The sequence below is a fragment of the Vicugna pacos genome, chromosome 9, assembly GCF_048564905.1.
Source record: "Vicugna pacos chromosome 9, VicPac4, whole genome shotgun sequence".
NCBI lineage: Eukaryota > Metazoa > Chordata > Mammalia > Artiodactyla > Camelidae > Vicugna > Vicugna pacos.
The window spans coordinates 13,933,414-13,960,851 of record NC_132995.1 but is presented as its reverse complement, the minus strand read 5'-3'; the positions used below and the strand labels follow the sequence as shown (position 1 = coordinate 13,960,851).

At 36.9% G+C, this 27,438-nt stretch overlaps 3 protein-coding genes, 1 long non-coding RNA gene and 1 other non-coding gene across 5 annotated transcripts in view; 2 read left to right on the top strand and 3 right to left on the bottom strand.

The window, feature by feature from the left end:
• LOC116277837 (uncharacterized) overlaps positions 1 to 2,205 on the top strand; it is a 35,715-nt gene extending 33,510 nt beyond the window's left edge. The window contains exon 4 of the long non-coding RNA XR_012076179.1: positions 2,006 to 2,205. This is a non-coding gene — a long non-coding RNA (uncharacterized lncRNA). The remainder of the gene's footprint in view (positions 1 to 2,005) is intronic.
• The window catches only part of LOC116277836 (uncharacterized), a 52,684-nt gene extending 50,042 nt beyond the window's left edge, over positions 1 to 2,642 (bottom strand). The window contains exons 1-2 of the mRNA XM_072968702.1: positions 2,456 to 2,642; positions 1,514 to 1,567 (exon numbers count right to left, since the gene is read on the bottom strand). Coding sequence (XP_072824803.1) covers positions 1,514 to 1,567; positions 2,456 to 2,481 — 80 coding nt within the window. The 5' untranslated portion in view covers positions 2,482 to 2,642. The remainder of the gene's footprint in view (positions 1 to 1,513; positions 1,568 to 2,455) is intronic.
• On the bottom strand, positions 520 to 591 carry TRNAA-AGC (transfer RNA alanine (anticodon AGC)). The gene has a single exon. It is a non-coding gene; the product is annotated as a tRNA-Ala (tRNA).
• Positions 2,643 to 3,258: 616 nt separating the features above from the next.
• LOC140698384 (zinc finger protein 568-like) overlaps positions 3,259 to 27,438 on the bottom strand; it is a 125,386-nt gene continuing 101,206 nt past the window's right edge. The window contains exon 8 of the transcript XR_012076173.1: positions 3,259 to 3,696. The gene's annotated coding sequence lies outside the window, so the exon portion shown is untranslated. The remainder of the gene's footprint in view (positions 3,697 to 27,438) is intronic.
• LOC140685404 (uncharacterized) overlaps positions 14,137 to 27,438 on the top strand; it is an 88,261-nt gene continuing 74,959 nt past the window's right edge. The window contains 3 exon segments of the mRNA XM_072968732.1: positions 14,137 to 15,597; positions 15,854 to 15,936; positions 24,079 to 24,181. The gene's annotated coding sequence lies outside the window, so the exon portion shown is untranslated.

The window sequence follows — 27,438 nt, the reverse complement described above, 5'->3', positions numbered from 1 at the left end:
AGTATTTGTCTTTAATTTGGTGTTGATGCCCTTTATCTTTAAAGTACATTACAGAATTTGAGCCTGTTACGCTGCTTTTTGTTTCATATTTGTTCTTTATCATAATAGTACACAACCTCCAATCACCTTTAAAAATCTGGGCGGGAGGATATAGCTCAGTGGTAGAGCATATGTTTAGCATGCATGAGGTCCTGGGTTCATTCTCCAGTACCTCCATAATTCAATAAATAAATAGATACCTAATTTTTTTCCTTAAGGAACAGATAAAAAAGTAGACAAAATTCTATTACAAAGATATTAGAGTATTTTATGATAATTGTAAATCTCTAAGGGTAGGCAATAGGTTAAACTATGGTGAGCTATATGTTATCAATATCTGTGTAGTAGTTAACAATTATGACTGATCCACAGTAAATGTTCAGGAAAATTTTTTTGATGAATTATTCATTGAGATAATCAGATTAAAAAAATTTTTTGGAGGGGGGTATAATTAGATTTTTAAAAATTTATTTATCTACTTGAAGGTACTGGGGATTGAACCCAGGACCTTGTGCATGCTAAGCACACACTCTACCATTGAGCTATACCCTCCCCCTCAAGATTTTTAAAAGTGATTGGAGGTTGTGTACTATCATGATAAAGAACATAAAATCTATCATTCAAAATTCAGTTTGTAAATCTCATCTTTGGCTGTTACTAATTGTGTAGAGCCTTTTACCAAGTTACTTAACTGCCTGTATTTCCTCATCAGTAACATGGGAATAACACCATGATGACCTCAATGTGTTCCTGTCTGGATCAAATGAAATAAAACACATAAAGTACTTTCAGTGCCATATAAAAAGCACCTAATGATGCCTAATAAACCTTGCCTGTTAATTTATAAAATTGTAAAGAATATTTCACATCCTTTGTTTGATTATTCTTTTAAAAAAATTCCCTCTGTGCTTCTCTTTTTTGCTACAGTAAAATTTTAGGTTTTTAGGTCTGTTCTTTCTTGAAATGTTAACTCATTTCAGAATCCAGCCTTGAGATTTCAATTTTTTCCTGATTAATATCTTTCAGAAATATTCTCAAAAATTAAGAGGACATACCTCCTTGCCTTCTACACAAAGCTGCAGACATCTAACCAACTCCAATAGGTAACAATTTGAGCATAGAAGGCTTAATCTTGTTCCTTTGTCTAACAGAGACTTGCATGCATACTTATTTTTGTTTCTATAAATCTCTCCTTTCAAGTGTAATCTGTACAATGAAGTCTTGTAGGATACTTGGATTTCCCAGATCATTCCCGTGTTCTCTGAAAGAAACCACAAATTCAAAAAAACGTGAAACACTGGAAGAGAAGGGGACCCACCTCTATGGTCTTGTTATTAATTGGGAGGGGAAGGCCTAGGAACCAGGAAATGGGTAAGTCACAATTAGGTAGGAAAATTTAGGAGAAAAAAAGCAAATATTCTATGCTCTGTAAAACAAAAATGTATGACAGAACAGAAAGCACACATGAACTGACCTTGAATGGGCCATTAAGTAAGTAGCAATGCTCTCCACTTCAGAACTTGCAAAACTAAGGGACCAAGAAGAAGAAGAAGTTAAGACGCTGGACTGGCTAAATAAGAACATCAGAAATGACCTATCACCCACCACAAATACAAGCAAATGGAAGAGGGAAACTAGAATACTGCTTTTACCAGTATCAGTGAAAAATGTAAGCATCATCTATGTCCAGAGCTGGAATCAAAGTTCAAAGCAGTTTCTGTGAGGCATAGCTCACAGAATGCTATGGTTTGAAACAGGTAAGTGGCCTCCATATTGCATCCAAGGAGTTTAACCCAGGAAGGAATCTTACACCTGTGTCCTTCCCTTCTTGTCGTCCCAGAAGCCTGTCTTGAAGGAATGCCAGCCTATATTCTCATTCCATGATTTAGGGTATATTTTTCTATTGGGAATTTTCATTATAGGAGTGAAATTAATGACAAAGTCTCTGATGACCATTTCTTTACAGCTAGATGCAAGCTGGTATAAGGACAGAAGAGAATCCAGGGAAACATGTTAAGAAACCAGGGAACCTACAACCGAACCCTTGGTGGGCAACGCTCACTTCAATGCCCCCTCTGTAGTAAGCACTAGGTTGAGTATTGGGGACATGGTGATATAATTTACATATATATATAAAATATATAATATGTAAGTATTATATATAAATATACACACACACGTAAAAACAATTTAACAGATTTCTACAAGCTCACTGAACGAAACTCCAAGCTTATTGAAAACAAAACAAGCTCTACTTCATGTCACAAGATCACTCGGTCACAGTGTCAGTCAGACACCCTCATCACTAAAGTCAGGAAGACCATGGTCACACAGCGGGCTCCGCCCCAATGACAGCCCCATGAGCCCAATCAGATAGCAGTCAGGGCATTCCAGGGCCCCGTCAATACCGACTCACTTGCTCGCTCTCTCACACACACACATGCACCCCGGCGCCAGCTAACACGCGACAGTGATGTCGTCACAATAGCAGCCGCGACCACGGCCGCCCGCGGCTCACGCATACACAGGCTTGAGGCTCCTGGCTCCACATGCCCCTGGAAGTCCGAGGCCGCCTCACCGCCAGCGCCTCCCGCAGCCCGCCCTGGGACACCTCAACTCACCAGGCATAACCCAATGACCAGCACGACACCGGAAGAGAAACCGAAGGTCGAAGTTCACCCGCGGCTCTGGGGGCTGTGGGAAACGTAGTCTGACTCCGAGAATGCCCAGCCCTGCGGGCGGAGCGTGGAGCCCACCCGCCCCGCCGCAGGGACCCCTGCACGCCCGCCGCCGCTCGCCGTTGGCGGACGGGTCGCACTGGTGGTTCTTCCAGACCCCGAAGAGCCGGGTGGTGGTCCTCTGCGAGCGAGGTGAGGTGGTGGAAGGGAAAGAGAGCCCAAGGCGAGGAGGTAATCGCCACCCTGGGCCGGGGAGGGCAGAAAAGGGAATCGGAAGCCCGCCCGAGGCGGGCCGAGGGAGAAAACGGAAGAGAGCTGGTTCGGGGACGGCCGAGTGAGACTCGCAAGCGCTGGTCCGAGGAGGGGAGCTGGGAGTCGGGTCACCCGGCAGAGGAAGGTCGGGGCGGGAATCGTGAACCCCTGCCGACGGAGACAGGGCTAAGAAGGGCTGGAGCGGTGCGGAGGGAGTTCGAGCCCGAGAGGACCCAGGCGGGAACTCCACTCAGGCCTGTACGTGCGGGACCCCAGGTCCGTGGTCAGTAATCACGGGGCGAAGCGTTTTGTTGTTAGTTTTTTGTCAGTTTTGCCCCTTGAGAAAGCTCCACCACCCAGAGCGGCACGTAGTAGCGGACGCCCAGTGAGTGTATGCCCGCCCCGGTGAGTGTTTCATATCGTCACCGTCAGGAAGTTCCTGCTGTCCTTCTCCAGCCAGACTCACTACAGAGACAGCCATAGGCCTGATACATGTCATCGTCATTTAGTTTTGTCAGTTTTAAATTCCACGTCTCCTTTAGCTCATTCTAGTTCTGTAAGATTTATTGAAATTGTGTAGTTCATTTTTTAAAATTTCTCCATAGCATTCCATTGTGCCTATGTGCCGCAATTTGTTCATTTTTCTCTTTATGAACATTTGCTGTATTTTCAGGTTTTATATATAATGAATAACGCTGGCATGTTTCCATTTCCCCTGGGGAAATACCTAGAGGAAAAAAAATGCTGATAATAGGTTAAGTTTATATTTAACTTTCTAAAAAGCTGACAAACTTTGTAGAATGACTAGTTGTAAGTTGTGTTTGAGACTGTATGTGACTATGAAGCAAGTGGTTTCAGCTTTTGATTTGGTGTTCTATGGAATTCTGAGATAGGCTCAGTGGACTTAGAGGAGTATCATGTAGTGCCCAAGGAGTTGTGGTTTTGTGAAGTGGGTGAGATCACAGGAAACTGAATGAATCTGTACCAGTTCTTATTTACCATGATTTTGTTTGTTCATTCCATGGTGACTGTGAAAGTGGATCACTACATAAGTGATATTAATGAATGACTGAGAAACTGTGTGTCTAGTTAGGTATGTGTCATTATGATTCCACTTGCAGAATTATGACCGTTACAAATCAAGTAAAATAGCAGTATAAGATATACCTAAAGGAGATGAAAACAGGATATCAAAGAGGTATCTGGCTCCAATCTTCCCTGCAGAATTTTTCATAGTAGTCAAGACATGGAAACAACGTAAGTGTACACTGACAGATGAATGGATAGGGAAAATGTGTACACACACACACACACACAAACACAATGGAGTATTAGCCTTAAAAAAGAAGGAAATCCTGACTTTTGTGACAACATGAATGGACACTGAGGGCATTATGCTAAGTGAAATTAGTCAGAGAAAGACAAATACTGTGTTTTCACTTGAATGTGGAATCTAAAAACACCTGAACTCACTGAAATAAAGAGTAGAATAACTGTAGTTGCTGAGGGTAGGAGAAAAGGAGAGATGTTTGTCAAAAGTTACAAACTTTCAGCTATGAAATGAGTAAGTTCTGGGGTTCTAATGTACAGCGTGGTGAATATTAATAATACTCTGTATTGTATGCTTGAAAGTTGTTAAGAGATTAGATCTTAAATGTTATTACCGTGCACAAAAAAGGCTAATTATATGAAAGGATGGCAGTGTTAACTAACTTTATTGTGGTGATCGTTTCACAATATATACATGTATCAAATCATGACATTGTACACCTTAAACTTACATATGTTACTAAAAAAAGAATTGGAAAGTAGGAGGTAAAATTATAATTTCTAGATAACTGGATTGCATACTTGGAACACCACCTGAACTAATTCTAATATGTTGAAATGCCTAGGGTTCAACAGGTAGCACACAAGAAAAACTCTTTTTACCTCTATGTACTACTTTTAACAGATTTGAATGAGTTTTTTTTTCTGTTCTTGGATGAAATTATGGGTGATTTAATTACTTTTTCATTCTAAGCTAAGGAGAAGTATCTAAAATACTTCCAATCACAGGATCAGTCTCATAGTAATTAAAATAGTCATTTTCTAATAAAAGCATTTACTGTAAAAAAAATCAATATTTAAACTTCAAAGGAAAAATTTCTTCCATCTGACTGGAACCTGCACTGTAGAAAAGTACATAATCAGTTTCTTCTATATTTCCCCGGCTTGTATTATTGAAAAGTTACTGTTTAGCATAATGAATATTTAATAGTAACTTCTTACTACTTAACTAGGCAGATTTAACCAAGTTGTTATGGAAACTCTACGGTAAATGGGTTTCATGTGGTTTATTTTCCCTCCCTTCTCTCTCCTTTGTTCATTTTTCTAAAAAAGAATCCAAAAGAGGGAAAGTCCTTTCTTGCAAATCTTAAAGCCATGGCTCAGGTGAGATGGAAGTTTCTTCTCTCCTTTCTGAAATAGTCTCTTCCCTCTAGCATATATGAGCATTTTCCCATCTTGAAACTTCCTGGCGATAGACTTCCCTTTCATGGAACTGGTATACATTTCCTTTTATTCTCACCAGAGGAACCTGTGCCTTATCCAGGTTCTTCTGATTTTAACTAATGTTCACTTACTTTGTTTGTTTTTTTTTTGGAGGGAGGGGATAATTAGGTTTACTTATTGATTTACTTTTAGAGGAGGTACTGGGGGTTGAACCCAGGACCTTGTGTATGCTAAGCAATGTGCTCTACCACTTGAACTATACCCTGACCCAAAATGTTCACTTATTAATTGCATATTTCAGTCAGCATCTCTTTTCTCATGCTCACAAACAGAAATATATTCTCTATAAGTAAGCATATAGTGCTTGAATGAAACTTTCTTGTGTAAATACTGATTTGATGTCTAAGTAGTGAGTGCTAAGGAGAACCCATCCAAGGGAAAGACTTCATTTTGTCCACAGACCTTGGTTTTCTGGTGAGGAAAGATGGAGGTAAAATCAATAGAATATAATATGGCAAGAAGGGAGATTCCCATGTTACACTGTATCCTCTCTTCCCCTCCAGCTCAGCTTTATGAATCATGTTTCTCCATCTCTCCCTTGTATATCAGTAGTGCTTTGTCCCATTTATGTCTCCATTCTGTAACAGGCACCAAAGGCACAGAAGTAATTCATGGTTGAAAAAGCAGAGAGGAAAGCCTGCTTCTATACACAGTAGAGCACTGGAGAAGAGAGGACAAGAGGAGCAGGCCCATGGTGCCTAGGAAGAGAGCAGGCCTTGAACCTTGGTGAAATTAGAAGTGGTGCCCTAAGCCCTCCTTTGGTCATTAATTCAATACTACCCACTCTTTTCTCCACTCCTCCCTTACATTTTTTAAAAGGTGAGGAAATCATTCCAATTATTTCTCTCCCCTAGGTAAGGGGCAAGGACAAAGTGCTGGAGACATTTTTTTAAAGAGAGCCATAAATAGTTGCCTGTCCCTACTCTCCCTACAAACACACAGATAATGCCATCTAAACTGTAACAAAATGTCTTTAACATGGCTAAGTTCAAAAGAAAAGGAAAAAGGAAAATTCTGCATCCAGAAACGAGAGGAATCACAACAGTAAATGTAAAGGAAACTCTGAGCTGACACCTCAGAAACCCCATAAAGATTTGGATTGCATATAAAATGCTTCAGAGTACTAACTGGGGTCTGGGGTTCTAACTTCCCAGGGACAAGGGGCAGAGAGCTGGAACTAAGACCTACATAGTCCTATAAAGTATTTCTAGAAAAATGCTACACACTGGCCCAAAGAGATGTGGGGGCTTCCACTCTCAGAGTCTTTTAGGGGGTTGGGGCAAAAAATACAAATACTGTGTTATTTCTCTTATATGAAGGATGTAGAGTCATCAGACTTATAGAAACAGCAGGATGGTGGTTAACTGGGGAGGAGGAAATGGAGAGTTATTTAATGGATACAGTTTTAGGTGTGCAAGATGAAAAAGTTCTAGAGATTGGTTGTATAACCGTGTGAGTATACTTAACAGTATTGAACTATACACTTTAAAATGGTTAAGATGGCTAATTGTATGTTATGTGTGTTTTACCACAATTTTTTAAAATGAAGGAAGGCTTAAACTAGAAAAAGGTAACCCAAAAAACTAAGCCCAAAATTAAAAAAAAAAAAAGAAAAATGGGCAGAAATCAGTAAAGCAGAGAGCAGACAATAGAGAAAATGAACAAACCAAAAGTTCTTTATTTGGAAAGAGTTTTAAAATTTATAAATCCCTATCAAGAATAGTTAATAAAAGAAAAAATGCAAATTACCAGTGTCAGGAATGAAAATGGAGATACCACTACAGATCCCACAGATAGCATAAATAAATAAGGGAATGTCATGAACAGCTTGATGCCAACAAATTATATAACATAGATGAAATGATCTTATTGCTTGAAAAGACTTAACTCAAGAAGAAACAGAAAAATGGAATCTCTCTGTATCTTTTAAGGAAATTTAGTTTTTAATTTAAAAAAATTCCTCAATAGAGAACCTGGTTAAATTCTCCTGAAATGCTTACAATTCAGCAAGAATTAAATCTAACAACACTGTTTTAGAAATTCTTTCAACTCAGAGTGCATGACATTCATTTGAAATAACAACCCTTCCTCACTGAAATGAGCTTAGAAACAAAAACTACAAATCAACAGGAAAAAAAACCATCATGGGAGAGGCAGCAGGTAAAGAAGAAATATGGTGGTTGGGGGGGATTCGGTAAAGATGGTCAAAGGTACAAACAAATACTGGGGGTATATAACACAATGACTATAGTTAATAATGCTGTATAGTATATATGAAAGTTGCTAAGAATAAATCCTAGAAGTTCTCATCACAAGGAAAAAAATTTCTTTTGTAACTATGTGAAGTGATGGATATCAGCTAACTTAAGTGTTAATCATTTCACAATATATGTATGTGTCAGGTGATCATTCTGTGCATTTTAAGCTTATATGATGTTATATGTCAATTATATCAATAAAACTGGCCAGGGGGGAGAAACTTGGCACCTGCAAAACTGCAAAAGTATGACAACATAAAAGAATATGAAATAAATGTTTAAACTGGAAAAGTCATAACAAAAGCACAATACATAGAAAGAATTTGCAGATATTAAAAAGGATAAAGAGAATTTCTAGAAATAAAACAAAGTAAAAAAAAAAAACCCAAGAACTTGAAGAATTAACACAACTGAAAAGTAAATTATTGGACTTAAAGATATATCTAAGGGGATCACCTAGAAAGCACAGAGATACAAAGTGAAATACAGAAGAGAAACTAAAAGATAAAGAAGAAAATGAAAAGGTTCAATACACATCTAATGTCATAAATGTCAAAATAGAGAAAGGAGGGGAGGCATCAGGAAAGAAAATGATTTAGAAATTTTCATAATTAAAGTCATGATTTCAAGATGAGGAATCAAAATAAGTCGCAAGTAGGATAATGAAAGTAGATCTGACACCGAGACATATCAGAACTCTGCAAAATTACAAGTCTTCTGGAGGAAAGAAACAGATAACATGTTACCTAAAAGGAAGATGATTAGGCACAGAAGATGTCAGAAGACAATGGAATAATACCTTCAAAATGGTTAAGGAAAAATACCAATCAAGAATGGGATAAAATAAAGACATTTGAAGGCAAAGGTTGACTGGACTTTGACTCACTGGAAAATTTCTAAAAGATACACATTAGCAAGAAGTAAACTGAACCCAAAAAGATAGAATGAGATAAAATTGGTCAGGAAGTTTAATCAAGTGTGTACTCAGTAATAATCATTAATTTAATGGTGTTTCAAAACAAATTAGATTAAAAACACCAAATAATAATAGAGTAACTTAAAGCATTCAGTCTGTCATTTTTTTTTGAGATACCAATTAATTACAAGTCAGAGATGCTAGTTAAAGATTTGAGGGTAATCTCTTAAATCAGTAGATTACTTTTAATCTTGTAGAGGGGAAAGGAGAGTAAAGAAAACTTGACTGATTTCGTAGAAATCAGTAAGTGTACTGGAAGAAGCAAGTACAAGTTTTATTAAAAAGAAAGTGGGGAGATGGGCCACGGAGATAGAGAGGCCTAATGAGCAGAATGGCATGTCAGTCCGGCTCTGAGGCTGAAGTGTAGTGTCCTTGCCTTTCTAGTTTGTAGTGGGGAAAGATACAACAAACCCAAATGCTGACTAAAAGAGGAAAGAGAACTGCTGTTGAAGATTCAAATTTCCACTCCTTTTCTCCTACTCTTCCCAGTCCAGAGATGTATAGGAGCTAAAGGATGAGTGTGAAGTTTTTGTGTCATTTGTTGTAGAAATGGGCTGCCTCCTGACGAGCAGATATCCCTGGATCTAAGCTCATGTGGAGACAGTCACTTGCAGGACAATGTTAATGAGCTTTGGGGTCAAACACATTTAAGTTCAGTCCCCACCTGCACAATTTTTAGTTGTATATATCCATTAATTTTACTGAGCCTTCTCTTCAGATACAACATGAAGATGGGCATGCCTGCTCTACCTGTCACCTGTAAAGGGAGGGAATAAATCCTCTTCATTTGAACTGTGAGTACGAAATTAGAGAAAGTATATAAAAGGGCCTGCAGTGTAGTCACTCAGTCAATTTGTGTTTTTCCACCTGGTTTTCACAAAATAAAATAAAATAGCTGGAAAATTGCTTTGAATAGCATAAGATACTGTGCACTCAAGAGAGATTACTATGAATTCTTACTAATTAACTACTTTTAATCATATTGTCATGCTCCCTCCTTTATTATTCAGCATGGCAACACGTGAGATTGGATTTTGGTGGGATGCAGATAATGGGAACCTCGATCCTTCTTGGATCCACCTCTGGATGTGATCATTAAAAGCTACCTACCATCACCACACAGCTCAATTCCCAACTGGCTCAGTAACTGTGGATCTCTAAGCAACATCTCACATTTACCTTTATGTCTTCTGAGCCAATCAGTTTGCACTGTTTCTTGATTTACATACCACATTGTTTAGGTGACTCACACGTTCATCATGAAGCAGAAGAGGTGACAATGAGAGACCAGGCAAAAACAGGACTGTCCAAAATGGAACATGAAGTCCCATCCTGATTGTAGAAAATTACATGCTATGCATTATATGTCTATAAAAATTATCTTTTATATTTTCCAAGTCCTTATATTTTGAGCTTTTCAGTCCTGTTTTGTCTTATAATTGCAACAAGTAAACTGCTTAGTCTAAGAATGTAGACTCACCTAATTAACAGCAGTTAAAAAAAAGAATCTTAGAAAAGTATGGAGGAAACGTGTGCATCTCTGACGTGGTCTGTCATTAGTTAACTAACTAAAGAGGTGTAAAGCCAGGTCTGTTGGTTACTTGTTGCCATGGCTATAGAATTGTCATTGGCTGATTAAACAGGTTTAAAACAAAACAAAAAAACAAAATCAAACAAACAAGAAAAGGATAAATAGTTACTGGATATATAATGTACTTCGTGTACCGTGTATTTTCAACTGAGTGAACCAATAAATTACCTTTATTAAAAAAATTTTTGAGCAGTAATTGACTAATAATAGTTGTATGTATTTAAAGCATACAGTGTGATGATTTGATATACATTTACACTGTAGAATGGGTACCAAGATCAAGATAACATATCCATCGCCTCATATAATTAACAGAGCTAACAGTAAAATTTACTATTTTAAGTATATAACTGTAGCATTAAGTATGTTTACATTTTTGTGCAACCATGACCACCATCTGTCCCCAGAACTTTCCCATATTCCCACATGAAAATCCATTATCAGTAACTCTTCATTCCTCTCTCCTCCAATCCCTAGCAACTATCATTCTGTTTTTTCTCTCTATTTTACTACTCTAAGCACCTCATATAAGCAGAATAATACAATATTTGCTCTTTTGTGACTAGCTTACTTCACTCAGTGTAATGTCTTCAAGGTTCCTCAAATATTGTAGTATGTGTGGGAATTTCCTTCCTTTTTATGATAAACCATATTCCATTATTTACAATTATTCAAACGTGTATATACCAAATTTTGTTAACCCATTCATTTGTCCATGGACACTTGGGTTGCTTCCACCTTTCGGCTATTGTCAAGAATGCTCTACGAACACGAGTATACAAATACCTGTTTATTTCCTTGCTTTCAGTTCTTTTGGTTATAAAAACAAGTGGAACTGCTAGATCAAACAGTAATTCTATATCAGAAACTGTACAAGTTCTTCTCAGTGGTGGCACCATTTTACGTTCCTTCCAGCAGTGCTTCCAATTTCTCTACATCCTCTTACGGACACCTCTTATTTTGTTTTGCCTTGTAAAATACAAAATCCATCTAATGGATATGAAGTGGTATCTCATTGTAATTTCTGCCTGAAATACAATTCAAGTTCTTTGCCCTTTGTTAAATTGGGTTGTTTTTTGTCGCTGAGTTTAAGGAATTCTTTAAATATTCTGGATATTAATCCCTTATCAGGTATGACTTGCAAATATTTTCTCCTATCCTGTGGTTTGCATTTTTGTTCTGTTGACAGTGTGAAGTGTTGATAGTGTAAAACACTTTCATGCACAAACATTTTTAATTTTCATTAAGTCCAATTTACATATATTTTTCTCTTATTCCCTATGCTTTTAGTGTCGTATGCAAAAAACCATTGCCAAATCATGTATCACGAAGATTCTTCCTATGTTTTCTTTTAAGAGTTAGTTTTACCTCAGATGTATAGGTCTTTATCCATTTTGAGTTAATTTTTATATATGGCTTAAGATAATGGTCCAAATTCATTATTTTGCATAAGAATATCAAATCTTCCCAACACCATTTGTTGAAAAGACCAAGTGAGAAGCTTGGCGCTTTGTAGTCTGCCATTTTGCTGTTACTCCATATCACATCATTTTAACCTCCTTTTATTCCTTCATCATCCACTTTTTAAGGATCTTTGTGATTTTACCAGGTCTGTCTGGATAATCTAGGATAATTCCCCTATATCATCTGATGAGTGAACTTTGTTTCATCTGTAAACTTAATTCCCCTTTGCCATGTAATGTAATATATTCATATGTTCTGTGGATTAGGACATAATATTTGGAGGGAGCCATTTTTCTGCCTACAACAATAGTATTCTCTATCTTTTCAGTAGTTGCAGGATCTGCATTGATACCCCCATTTCATTCCTGATATTAAAGATTTGTGTCTTCTCTTTTTACCTTTGTTGTCTTGGTAGAACTTTATCCATTTCATTGAATTTTTTTTTAAAAAACAGCTTTTGGTTTAACTCATTGTTCAGTTAATTCCTGTTTCCATTATCTCTGATTTCCACTCATTACTTCCTACCTTCTTCTAGCTTTGGGTTTATTTTATTCATTTTTCTATTTTCTTGAGGTAGGGACTTAAATAATTGGTACAAGACCTTTCTATTTTTCTAATGTAAGCATTTAACATTATAAATTCCCTCTGAGTACTGCTTTAGCTGCACACCACAAATTCTGATGTGTAGTATTTTCACCTAGCTTTATATATATTTTAAAACTTCCTCTCTGTCGTAGTCAGTTCAGGCTGCTAAAGCAAATACCATAGACTGGGTAGCTTAAAAAAACAGATGTTTGTTTCTCACTGTTGTGCATGCTTGCCAGTCCAAGATCAAGGTGCTGGCAGATTTAGTTCCTAGTGATAATCCTCCTGGCTTACAGGTGGCTTACAGGTCCTTACATCATGGAGAGAGAGAGCAAGCTCTGGTCTCTTCCTCTTTTCAGAAGGGCACTAATTCTATCACAGGAGCCCACATTCATGACATCATCTAAACATAATTATCTCTCATACCATCCACATATCTCCATATAGCATTCCATTGAGGGTAAGGCTTCTACACAAATTTTGGGGAAACACAAATATTCCACCCCTGGCCCCCCAAAATTCATGTACTTCTCATATGCAAAATATATTCATCCCGTCCCAACAGCCCCAAGAGTCAACTCGCTCTAGCATCAACTCTAAAGTATAAAGTCCAAAGTATCATATAAATATCACCTATATCAGAAACAGGTGAGACTTGAGGCATGATTCATCCTGAGGCAAAATTCTTCTCCAGCTGTCAACCCATGAAACCACATAAGATACGTGCTTCCAAAATGCAACTTTGGGACAAGCATAGGATAGACATTCCCATTCCAAAAGGGAGAAATCTGGAGAAAAAAAAAATGGGGAATAGGTCCCAAGCAAGTCCAAAACTTAGTAAGGCAAGCAGATTACATCTGAAGGCTTGAGAATAATCAATCTTCTTTGGTTCAATGTCCCACCTCCTGGATCCACTTGGCTGGCAGTCCTGCCTCTGCAGCTCTGTCAGATGGAGGTCATATCAAGGGTCTGCCAGGTGGGAGTCACATTCCCAAGGCTCCAGGCAGCTGCATCCACAAGGTTCCATCTGGCCTGGTGAAACCAAGGGAGCTCCCCCAACTCCTTTCCCTTTGAAACTGAGGAGGCAGCCCTGATGATCTCTGAATCACCTTTGGGGTCCTTCTTCCTTGTCTTGAAGAATAGCACACTTGCTGCCAAACAGCTCTATGGTGGTTCTATGAAGTCTGACATCCTTCCTTCATTTCCTCCCATTCCTGTCCCCTTCAGTTCAAACTATATTGTTTCTGTTGTGGTGACTTCATACCCAGACTAATCTCATCAAATGGTTTTTTTCGTCACACCTGTAGTTTTCTCTTCAGATCAAGCTTTCTCAGTTTTTGCAATAGGGATAGGCTGAGAATTTTCAGAACCATCAAGTTCTGGTTCCTTTTTGCTTAAAAAATTTACACTCCCACCAACAGTACATGAAAGTTCCAATTTCTCCACATCCCTGCCAACACTTCTTTTTCCCTAGTTTTTTTTTTTTTTTGAAAGTAGCTATCATAATAGGTCCATCTGTTTATTTACTCTTAACCTACCTATATTATTTGAAGAGAGTTTCTTGTAGATTGCATACACTTTGGTCATTCAAAAAACCTTTTTTTGATCATCTTAATTTGTATGTTTAAATCATACTCATTTAATGTACTTACTGATGTTAAGATTTAAGTCTGCCATTTTATTATTTGTTTTGTTGCTCCTACTGTCTATTTTTGTTCTCCTCTCCTGCCATTGCTATGATTTTTATGAATACTTGTTAGTATCCCATTCTAATTTATTCATGTTTTATATATTTCTTTGTATAGGTTTATTTAGTGGTTGCTTTATGGATTATGATATACACACATCACAGTCTACTAGTATCAATATTTATCACTTTGTGTGAAAAGTAGAGATCTTAACGTGGCTGAGGTCTCTTTAACATCCCCCATTTTATGATATAGTTGTCTTAAATATAACCTGTATATACACTGAGAACCACATTAGACTATGAATCATTTTAGCTGTAAAATACCAAACAATTTTTAAAACTCAAGAGCTGCCTGTTACTTTATGACTTTTATCTGTTTATCGCTTTCAGTGCTTTCTTCATTTCAAATGTTCCAAATTTCTTTCTGTTATCATTTCCTTAATGTGTCAAGAACTTACTTTTAGAGCAGGCTTTCAGGATTAACTGAAGTTTGTTAACAATGGAATGGTAATGGTCTGACTCTACTTCCCTCACCTTTTTCATGGTACATACCTCTTAGTAAGGCAGTGTGATTATTAAATGCAGCTATCTCCCAAAAGCTCTTTTCTAGGCTGCTTATTAAATGACTTACCAGCATGAAAGGGAGAGGGAGGGTTATGTAAACCCACTTCGAAAAAAGGAAACTTCAGGATTTTGTCCTGACCTGGATATAATGTATCTTTCTGGTTAAGTTACAGACAAATTTTTTTCTGTGAAAATGCTTTTGTCCCTTCCAAACAAAACAGATGAGAGTAAGAAATTATGTTGTTATGTTTACTAAATGGGACATGATGATTTTGTAACAAAAGAGAAAACAAAAACAAAAACCCAGCACCTGGGAAGACACTTGACAGGACTGACTGTGGGCCAGCAGGGGTTGGCCCCAGTTCTAGCACTTTCCGTGCAGTACACCTCCAGATACTACCCACACTCCTGAAGTGAATGAGCTGATGTTACAGATAAGCAAAACAAAAACTAGCCAGCTTTAGGCAGTGCCTCTGAAGCCAAGAACTAAACTGAATTGTGTGAATTGACCTGGCAACCCCAGGGTGGGAGGCCCATGATGAGAGGTCATATTGGGGGCCCTATTAACCTCTTGTTATGTAATAAGCCAAAGAGGGCCCATGTGTATTAGCCTAAAATGGCCCCCAAATTGTTACTTCCTCACAGCAGGCTAGAATCCTCAGCCTAAAACCTACCAGTGCCAGCTCAAATCTAACCCATCATGTAGTTTTAAATATAGTCCAAATAAGCATGTATTTTGGACATTTAGAGCCTACCTGCTCTGTACACCCCATGGAGTTGTATCAACATCTGCTAACCATGAATAAGACAACCCTGTATCTATTTTAAAAACTCCAAACTGCTGTTGCCCTTCACAGCTCTCTGATCCAGAGACTACCCACCCACCTTGGGCTGAGTGATGTCACCCAGACACATAAGCCCCCTTTCTGATTTCCCCTTCTTTCCTGGTAAATAGGTACCTTGCCCTATTCCCATTCTGGGTGGTAGCCTCACACTGCTGTCCTTGAAAGGTCTCTTGCTAGAAGGCATTTCCTTTCTCATGTAACTCTAAGTACCACCTAATCAATATTGTGGTATGTTACTGTCACTCATGGTCCTGCCTCAAGTCAACCCCTAAATCCTCAAACTTCATACACCCGTACTGCCTGACTAGTGCACGTCCCACTTCGGGCACTCTAACAACTGTAAACTCATTGTTTCCAGGAGGACCACACGCGCCCTCCGGGACTGCACTTCTGGTGTAGGTGCTCTATTATGACGCTATCTCAGCCCTGGAAGGCATTCAGGTAAGATTTAACGTACTGGACAGAATTGTACCTAAATCGATGCCTCAAGATAGATAAAGAAGGGTTAATAGAGAAACTTGAGTAAGCCACCTAGCTTTCTAAAACAGACCTTTATGGCTCAATGTGGTGTTTGTTTTACTAGCTAAATTGAAGACCCTTGGAAGGCATAACTAAGGCAAATAGTGCTAGTTGCTCTCAACATGCTGTGGGGGTTCTAGTGAGAATAATTTTGCGGTAAAGACGCCTTGGCCAAGGCCCATGGGAATACTGCTGATACTGCTATTCTTAGAAAGGCCTGCTTGCAAGGTTGGCCTTTGGCTGGCATCTGAAAACCAAGATTTCAAGAGTGTTCTTACTATTCCCTAATTTACAAGCGTTCATAGTACCTACACTGTTTATGCAAACAATATGCTTTATGCTGAATACTTGCTTTCCTTCCGGAAGTCTGAAATTTTAGTACTTGTTAAACAGAGGGCTTCTATGTGACCAGCTCCCAGTAAAAATCTTGGGCAGTGATTTTTCTCCCTGGGGAGAAACACTGCATAACTGTTGCTGTATTTTTCCTGCTGGGGGAGCTTGCATTCTGTGTGACCCCTAATGGGAGGAAGAGAGCATTAGGAAACCCGGGGACTCATTCCTTTAGACGTCACCTGTGTCTTTTCCCTTATGATCCTTAGTATATTGCTGTAAGAAATTTTAGACATGAGTACAACTATACCCTGAGGCCTGTAAGACCTTCCAGTGAGTCTCTGAATGTGCACGTAGTCTTAGAGACTCCCAACACATCACCTACATACTTCATGTGATCTAGGCTGTGACTGAAATCTGATGCCTTTCTATATTCCAAGTATTCGTAGGGTTTCTAACCAATATGAAATTTTTTATGCTCTCCATAGAATCTAAAGGCCTTCTCACACTGCTTACACTCATAGGGTTTCTCTATGGATTCTCAGATGTCCAGTAAGTTGCCCGTATATTCTAAAAGATTGCTTACTGTCTTAAGTATTTCTCACCAGTACAAATTCTGTGATGCTGAGTGAACTTTCCACATGCTCTGAAGGCTTTTCCACATACGTTACATTTATAACAACTCATCAAAATGAATTTCTAGTGTACTGTAAGGTCTCTGTGGAAACCTAAGGCATTCCCTACGCTTTGGACATTACTAGCTTGTATAACAGTAGGAATTTTCAGATATGCAGTGTATTGTTCATGCACACCAAAGGCCCTTCCATATTTTTTTACATTCATAGGTTTTCTCACTAGAAAGAACTCTCGTCATGAGCAAAGTCTGAACTACAATGATGTACTCATATCCCTTTACCTGTAGAGCATCTCTTATAAATTCCCTGATACACAGTAAAAGATTTATGCTTATAATTGGCTACATTTTCAGAAATTATTTTCATTTAGCTAAAATGTCCCCCTGGAGACCCTTCCCTCAATCTTGCTTTTGTTTTGCCAGTTATTTCTAAAAATGTTGTCCTCAGGGTCAAGGATTTTACTTGTTTCAATTACCTTGCATTAGGAACCTTTTTTTTTTTTTTTCATAAAAATGTCTTTGTCTTACATCTGGACTCCAAATGTGAAAGAACAGGAGAGAGGAAACAAATGATTTTATTTTCCCTGTGCCAGAAAAATTAAATTGTTATTAAAGACATAGAGGAAACAAATTGAAAATAATGAATGTTAGCAGCTAATAGTTCACAGAGTGTTTTAAAATTTGAAGAAGAGCAAGAAGACTCAGAGAATGAGGAGATTATATATATGATATGGAAGTTATGAAAGGGCAAAAAGTTAAGCCCATGCTTCTGAAACTTAGGTGTTGATCAAAATCAACTGGGAAAGTTGTTGCAAGTGCTGATGTATAGCAACCAACCCAGATGAACTCAATCAGTATCAAAGGACAGGTCCCAAGCACCTGTATTTCTGATGTCTCTACTAAATAATTCCTGATGTACATCGAGATTTGGTTGTCCCTGCTTACAAGCTGTTTTTAGTGGCTTCTCCATCCAATCAATTTCTCATGGATAACAAGGCCCTGCTTATTTCATTTCACTCTATCCTCTTCCCTAAAATCCTCTTCCTTTTAGTTCCCAGACCATGAAATATTTATCTCCTAGAGCTACCTATCTCTTTCACCTCCCATGGGTGGGTTCACTGTCTGATTTCCTCCTTTTTTTCCATCTGATCTAAAGGGTGCTGACTCAAAATGGTTGTATCAGCTGACCCTATCAAAGAAGTTTCTATTCTAGCTCCTAGTTCGTTGCCTTCATTATACATTGACTTCTCTTTATGATTTAAATTAATGCATTTATTTCTTTATTCCTAAAGACCCACAAGGGCAGATGCAATCATTTCTCTCATATGCCACTAAATAACAAGCCCCTAGGACAATGCAGTTGTTAGTTACAGAATAAGTTAATTAAAGGATAAAGGAATAGAAATTTTGATGCGAATGAAGGTAAATATTACGAAGATAAGATATTGTTGAGACAGATGAATATTATTTAACCAAAAAATTAAGCGGCAGTTACTATATACCTCTTTCTGCTTCCTATCCCTTACATACGTCTACTGTAGTAATGAAATACACTCTTTCCTATATTATTTCCATTTCAGATGAGAATAAAAGCATATCCAAACTAACACAGCCAAAGCCAACCATTCTTATATTTCTTAGAAAAGCATCTCAAAGAATTTTCAGATATTGTTAACAGGTATACCATACTATAAAGCTTATACAATTTTAATCAAAAAGGCTTGGAGCTCCAATGGAGAATAATCTAACTCAATAATATGGAGAAAGGCCTTGATGGGACAAGAGTGCCATGAGTTCTATGACAAGTAATATGTTGATTTTTTGGCTAGAGGATGGCAATAAAGATTAGCCAATAGTCTAAAGAAACTCAGAAATGAAAGATTAACCATGCATAAGGAGGGACCAAGAATAATGTTCCTAGGACTAAACAATGTTATGTGTAACAAAGTAGAAGTAAAATAAGCAACATTATTTTGCTGCGATAAACTAGAGACTAATGATGTAAATAAATAAGCAATCTACTAAGTAAGTGTTGTTTCAGTTGTGGAAATACAATCCAAATGAAGAAACATCTAGAAAACCATGATGTTAAAGACACTATATAATTTTTCAGCAGTATCTAGGGCATAAAACTATAGAAGCCAGAGTGTAAGTCATGGACTTAAATGCTTATATTAATACAAATAAAATAATAAAGATTACTAAATGAAGCATCCACCTCAATAAGTTAAGCTTAAAAAAGTAAAATAAAGAAAAGCAGAAGGAAGGAACTAATAAATACAGAGGTAGAGGTAGAATGCAGTGAGTTATAAAACACATTAAAAGTAAAATAAAATAAAAACAAGAGGAGAAATCACCACCACAGAGCGTATATATCTATTTAAATGATAAAGACTCCTATGCCAATCAATTTGAAAATGTACATGAATAAAAAAAATTCTAGATCTCTACCCCAGAAAACAAAAAGTTGAAAGAGATCAGTTTTGAGAAAGAGATAATGTGCTCAAAGACTTAAAAATTTAAAAGCCAAAAATGCCAGAAGCACTCCTATTGTTCATATTGTGGTCACTAAGTACCAGTGCTCATTTTATAAACTCCCTAGAAAAATGTCTGAATCTTGATTTATGGTAGGGAAGGTACAAGGACAGCCCTGAACATCTTACGCCAGGAAGAAGTAAGCTTTCAAATACTAATTGATCATGTTAATAGGCCACAGACACCAGCTGAAATGGCTATAACAGGCCAGCAGTATAACCTGTAAGAATAAAAATGAAAACTAAAGTGTTTTTAATAAATGTTGTAAACAAAGACTAATGTCTAATGAAAAAAGATGGTCATGTCTCAAGTGTCTGGTTGGGGGAGAGGAAGTTACAAAGTAAGCCTGCCATGTCTTGTGTCAGAAAGCAAGAGTCATTTCAAAGATTAAATACTACATCTAATGTCCACAGAAATCAGCTTGAAGAATTTAACTACCCAATATTCTAATAACAGGAGCATTTTGGGGAAAACTGCAGTGGTGCTGGTCCTAGGTAAGATGGAGCAAGTACATCATAACTGTTTCTGAGGGTCAGAAGCCCAGCCACAGTTAGCTAGGTCTTCTGCTTCAGGATCTTCCACAAGTCTGCAATCAAGGTATGGCTCGGGGCTAGAGTCTCATCTGAAGGCTTACATGGGGAAGGAGCTACTTCTAAGCACATATGCTTGTTGGCAGCATTCAGTTTTTTGCAGGCTACTGGACTGAGGGCATCCTGGGTTTTGTTGGTTCATGCCCAAAGGCCACTCTCAGTTTCTTGCTACATGGACCCTCCAATATGGCCACTTGCTTCATTAAAGCTAACAAGGGAGAGAGTCTCCTAGAAAAACTGCTGTTACAGTCATATGTAACATAATCACAGAAGTGACATCCTTTCACCCTTGCTGTATCCTACCTGTTAGAGGAAGGACAGTCAGAGGTCCTGGCCACACTCAAGGGGAAGGGATACACAAGGACATGAGTACCAGAAGGCAGGGATAATGAGGACAGGGGCACAACTTCAGGGTATCTCCACCACATGTTAATTAACAGCAGAGATTGTCAAATGGAATTGTTTTAAAGACATGCTGTCTACAAGAAACTCATTTCAAATATAGTTAAAAGTAAAAAGATGAATAAAGAATGCCCTGAAAACACGAATGAAAAGAAAGCTAAGTGGCTTATATATTATCAGACAAGTAATGCTAAAAAGCAAAGAAAATTATCAGGAATCTAAAAGAATTTTACATAATAAGAAATTCATCAAAAAGACCTAACAATCACAAGTGTGTATGCATATAACAAAGAAGCTTCAAGTATATGACACAAAAACTGATAAAACTGAAAAGAGTAACAGACAAGTCCACAATTACACTGGAAGACTTCAACCTTCCTCTCTCAGTAGTCAACTGAACTAGTAAATAGAAAATCATTAAAGATATAAAAGGACTAAACAAAATCATCAATCAGCTGGCTATAACCGGCATTTATAGAACAATCTACCCTACAACAACAGGAAACACATGCTTTTCAAGTACAAATGGAACAGTTACAAAGATAGACTATACTCTAGGACACAGAACAAACCTTAACATATTAAAAATTACTGAAATCATGCAAAGAATGTTCTTTAACCGTATATGATTAGACTTGATCCCAATAACACAAAGTAAATAAGAAACTCTCCAACCACTTGGTAAATAAAAAACACACTTCTAAATAATCATTGTTATCAAGGGGGATTAGAAATATACTGAAATTTAAAAACTTGAATATATCAGTAGTTTCAGTCTGTTGCTTCCTTTATGAGACCTAAAGGCAAATCCAAAGCATCAAGTGATTATGTGAAAAGAAAAAAGATCTCAAATCAGTAGACTAAGCTTTTACCTCAAGAAACTAGAAAAAGCAAAATTAACTCAAAGCAGAAAAATAATAAAAATAAGAATAGAAATAAATGAAATAGGAAACTGAAAAAGACTGAACACCAGTAAAACAAAAAGTTGGTTCTTTGAGAAGATCAATTAAATTGGTAAACATTTGTTAAGACTAACAAAGGAAAAAAGGGAAGACAAAAATCACCCATATCAGGAATTAAAGTAAGCTTTACACACTCCACAGACATAAAAAGATAATAAGAGAATACTATGAACAACTGTAGGCCCATAAATTTGACAACTAAAATGAAATAGTTCAATTCTTAAAAATCACAAACTACCAAAACTCACCCAACATGAAATAATAACCAGACTAGCTTTATAACTATTTTAAAAATTGAATTCATTTGTAAATTCTTTTAAAAATCTTTCAAAAAAGAAATTTTCAGATCCATATAGTTTCTCTAATAAATTCTGCCAAACATTCAAGAATTAAGATCTATTATGAATAGGCTTTCCAGAACAAAGAAATGGAGGGAACACCTTCCAAATCATTATGAGAGCAGCATTACTCTGATATCAAAAAGACAAAAATAATACTGTAACTTTTAATATAAAATTAATACTGCATTAGTTTTCTTCAATTTCAAAGAATTATATTACCATTACAGTATGCCTCTCTCTCGTAATTGGAGAAACTGCATATCAGCCTTTTACCACAGTTAGGTTTTTTTTTTTTAAGTAACAATATTTTCAATACAATTGTGAATATGACTGTAATAATGTGTGTGACAAAAAATTGTATAATGATTCATTTATTAGTTTACAGGTTAGGCTACTATGAAACAATCATATTGATTATACTATAATACTTTAAGGCAATAAAATTTGCTGCTTCTTCATGAACAAATGTATGAATCATTATACCTATAAGTAAATATGAATTTCTTTTTCACATTATCTTTTAATTTTTTATGTCTAATGTTGGTAAAAGGTACAATATCTACAGGGTGTAGTATAATACAATATTAATGCAGGTACTGACAGACAATTCATCTTGTAAAGAGACAATGTAAAGTTACAGTAATGATAAATACAGTGTAATAATGTAAATGTATTTCCTTTTCCTTATGATTTTCTTAATAACATTTTCTTTTCTCTACCTTACTTTATTGTAAGACTACAGGATATAAGACACATAACATACAAAATATGTGTTAATAAACTGTCCATGTTATCAAAAAGGCTTCCAGTCAATAGTAAGCTATTTGTAATCAAGTTTGGGGGGATTCAAAAGTTATATGCAGATTTTTGACTGCACAGGGGGTCAGTTCCCCAATCCCTGCACTGTTCAAGGGTCAAGTGTAATCTAATAATTATCACTTATGATCCATCGAGATTTTATATATTCCTAGTCAAAAGCCTGATTTCACATCTGAACTCTTAACTTATTCTTGAGTCAAAGAGGAAACACAAACTAAAATTTAAAACTTACAAAAAGATAATTAGAACACTATACATCAGACCTTGTGTGAGAAGGTAGAGCTATTTTCAGAAGAAAACTGTCTTACAGTGCTTAAAAAAACATTCAGAAAAAGTTTGAGAAGTAATAATTTAGGAATTACAAGTACAGGGATTCTGAGGATAATTCCAGCAAATGATTGGTAGGACTCACAGAACTTACTGAAAGCTATTATAGTCAACTGTTATGATTTATTACAGTGAAAGGATACAGATTAAAATAAGTCAGGGGTCAAAGCCAAATGGGGCAGAGTCTGGTAAAGGTACAAGAACAGAGCTTCTCCCAGAGAAGTCATGGACAATGCTGACTTTTTCCAGCAACGGTGTGTGACTAAGCATGGAGTACTGCCAACCAGGGAAGCTCATCTGAGCCTTGGTATTCAGAGTTTTTGCTGGGGCTCAGTCACATAGACATGGTTGACTGCCTGCATGGCTGACCTTAGTTTCCAGCCCCTCCAGAGGTTAAGCTAATACTGCATGATTCAGAACTCCAACCTAAATCATACTGTTAGACTATCTGGTATTTACCTTCAAGTAAACAAAGACATTATATCATATACAAAATATATAAACAGCCTGAAGCTCAAGCGTCTACTATAAAAGTTTTGAGTTCTGGGATAAGGAGGTTGATTCACTAGATGTTGACGCCTGCCACAGGAGTGAAGGTTCTCATTATCAGTGCTTGCTGGCGCATAGCCTCTGAGATTTTTTTTCACAAAAAAATTTCAAAATAAAGATATAGAAAGAGAAGAGTTCACATGTCTTCTGTGAGAGAGGTGGAAGTTGGGGCCCATGGAGGAACTCAATCTTCTTGACCACAAGTGGGGAGAGAATCAGGGTCTAGGTCCATGTGTTGACATGTACAGAGAAACAGGCAGAGCTTGTGGTCAGCATGGATGGCAGACTGGATACATGTGGAGTAACTGAGTAATAAGTAAATATACTGAGGATACCTGGAACCAGGATGCTCACAGTCAGAAAAGAGGCACAGACATGTAAATGAGGAGGAGAATTAAAATAAATCTTGTTAAATTGGATTGGAATTAGAGGTGTCAGTGTCCACTAAATAATTTTTTAATTGTTTAAATTTTAACAAAGCAGAATTCTATATCCAGACAAAATATATTCAAGAATGAATGCAAAATAAAGACACTTTCAGATAAAAGAAACGTAACAGAATTTGTCACCAACAGACCTGCATTACAAGAAACGCTAAAAGGAAGTTCTTCAGGCTGAAAGAAAATGCTACCAGTGGGAAAACGAGATCTTCAGGAACAAAGGAAGACAGCATAAATGGTAACTCTCTGGGTTAATGTAATAACTTTTTATTATATTAATTTCTTTAAACCACATATAACTATTCAGAGTAAAAATTTTAATAGTATGTTTTGTTTATATAGAGATGGTATATATAGCTAAAATGGCTATACTAATTTCAGATAAACTAGACCAGTAATAAAGGGGGACATTTCATTATAGAGTAGGTGACACATTAGGAAAATAATTATTATCATTTATGTGTACACACCTAAAAACACAGCAAACAACACTGCACTTGCATGACCCTAAGAATGAGTGCCTCCTTAAATTTTGCACCCCAGGTGCTTTACTCAACTCAGCATTACTTTGGTTCTGACCCTAATTTTAATATCTCTCTCTCAGTAATTGGAAAAAAACAAGACAAAAAAAACAGTGAATAAATGATATGAACTATCAACCAACTTGGACTAAATAATATTTGTATAAAAACTCACCCAACATCTACCAAATACGTATTTCCTTTCAGATGCACATGGCATATTCACCAATATGACTCTATATATTGGGCCATGCAAAAAGCATCAATGAATTTCAAAGGATCAAAACCATACACAATGTATTCTCTGATCAAATGGGGCTAAACTGTAAATAATAATGAAATAGCTAGAAAACCCACAAATGTTTGGAAATTAAACAACACAGTTCTATATAATCCATAGGTTAAAGGAGAAATCAAAATGGAAATAAGAAAATATTTTGAACTGACTGATTAAAAATGCAACATATAAATATTTGTGGAATGGAGTTAAAGTAGGGAATTTCTGGCTTTAAATGTTAAAGTATAAGAGAGAAAGGTCTAAAATCAGTAACCAGAGGTTCCACTTTATAAGCTAGAAATGGAAAGGCAAAGTAAATCCTCAGTACCCGGAAGGAAATAAGAGAAGAAATAAAAAGTGGTTTCTTTGGAAAAAGCAACAGAATAGATTAAACCTTACCTAGAATTACTAAAAATACAAAAACTGTCTTTGCAACAAATCACTAATATCAGGAATGAAAAAGAATTTATCACTAAAAAATATATAAATAGTAGAAGTCTAACAAGGGAATTACTATGAACTATTTCACTGCAACAAATGTGACAACTCAGATGAAATGGACAAAACTTGAAAAATACAACTTACTGTAAAACAGGTATAAGATGAAATAGAATATCTGAATAGCCCAATTATCTATTAAAGAAAATGAATTTGTTATCAAAAACAAAGAAAACTCCAGGCCCAGCTGATTTTACTAGAGGATTCTACCAGGCATTTAAGATATAATATCAATCTTACACAATGATTCCTGGAAAATAGAGGAGAAAACAGTTCACGTCTTATTTATGAGGCCAGTACTACATTAATACCAAAACTCAACAAAGACATTACAAGAAGATAAAATAACATACTAAAACCTTGTGCAAAATTTCTTAAGAAAATGTTAGCAAATTGGATACGAAAAACACATTGCTCCTGTGTTTCTCCTTTAGTCTTACACTACTACCTTACTTTAGTTTACTTCTGGTCACCAAATGTGTGGGTTTTTCCCCCTCACCAAGCTATTCTCTAATACCAGTTGGGTGTCCTACAAATTAACTAAATTCTGATGCCATCTACCTATATATAGCATCAGAGCCTACAGGTTAAGGGCTCAGTCCCACAAGACTGTCTCCCCCACAACCCAACCCCGTTTCAGATGCCAGTCAAAAGCCCCAGGCTGTCACCTGTACATCTGACCAACTGGCTGTAAATCGGAGCCCCATGACCCTTTCCTTGGGTATGAGCATTTCCTAGGACAGCTCACAGAACTCAGAGAAACATTTACTTGTGTTCACCAGTTTGTAATATAACAAAAGACATCATAAAGGATATAGATGAACAGCCAGATGAGGGAGTACACAGAAGGATGTCTGGAAGGGTCCCAAGCCAAAGAGCTTTTGTCCCTGCAGTGTTGGGACGCACCACCTCCCGGTACGTAAACGTGTTCACTGACCTACAAGCTCTCAGAGCCCCGTACTTTTGGGATTTTTATGGAGGCTTTATCATGTAGGCACAATCAATCATTAACTTAACCTCCAGTCCCTCTCCCCTCCCCAGTGAGCTGATCATTTCAATCACGGCTTGTTATTTCTGGTGACCAACTACCATCCAGGGGCCCACCAAGAATTGCCTTCTCAGAACAAAAGACACTCCTATTACCTAGGAAATTCCAGAGGATTGAGGAACTGTGTCAAGAAGCAGGATTAAAGACCAAATATTAGGATAAAAGATGCTCCTAGTACTTTTATGACTTAGGCAATGACAAGGATTTTAGGAGCTCTATACCAGGAACTTGGGGCAGAGGTCAACATTTTTTTTTTATTCCACACAAATTTAATCTGGAAATATATATGTAAGGAAATACAATATGACTCACAAATACAAGATTGATTTAGCATTCAAACATCAATTTAATTCATATTAGTTGATAAGAGGAGAAAAGACGTATCACATCAATAGTTTCAGAAAAAGTATCTTACAAGATATAATATCCCTTCATGATAAAAACTCTCAGCAAAGTAGGACTAGAGAACTTGACAGATTTGATAGAGCATCTATGAAAAACCTCCAGCTATGTGTAATGATGAAATATTAAGCACCATCCTCCTATGATCAAAAAAGGGCAACCATGTCTACTCTCACCACTTCTATTTAATACAATTGCAATAAGGCAATAAGAATGAATGAAAGATAAAACATTTGTAAGGAAGAAGAAAAACTGCTATTTGTAGATGGCAACTGCTTACAAAACCCTAGAGAATCTGTAAAGCACGAACTAGCACTTAAAACTAAATTTAGAAAAGTTGCTGGGTACAAAGTTCTTACATAATGATTAACTATTTTTATATAGTAACAGCAAACAATTAAAAAGTGAATTTTTAAAAGAGGCCTAACAGATGTAATTAAAAATTCCCCACCTGATCAGCCTTCACTCAACTAAGCTCTCTGTCTTCCTGACAACCCTCCCAGCTTCTTCCCTTGCTCCAATAAAGTGGTCACGCTGCTTATAAGAAACAAATATGAAATGATGCATGAAAATATTTCTAAGAATTAAAACCAATTCTATAAAACACGTTGAGAATTAGTTAAATTTCTAATGACCTTTAAGCAAAAACAATTAGTGAAGAATTCAGAGAAGGATAGTGGGATTGAGAGAACAGTCACCTTAGGGTGACCAAAGAATCAAAGAACAGAGAGATGAGAGAGGTAAAGAAA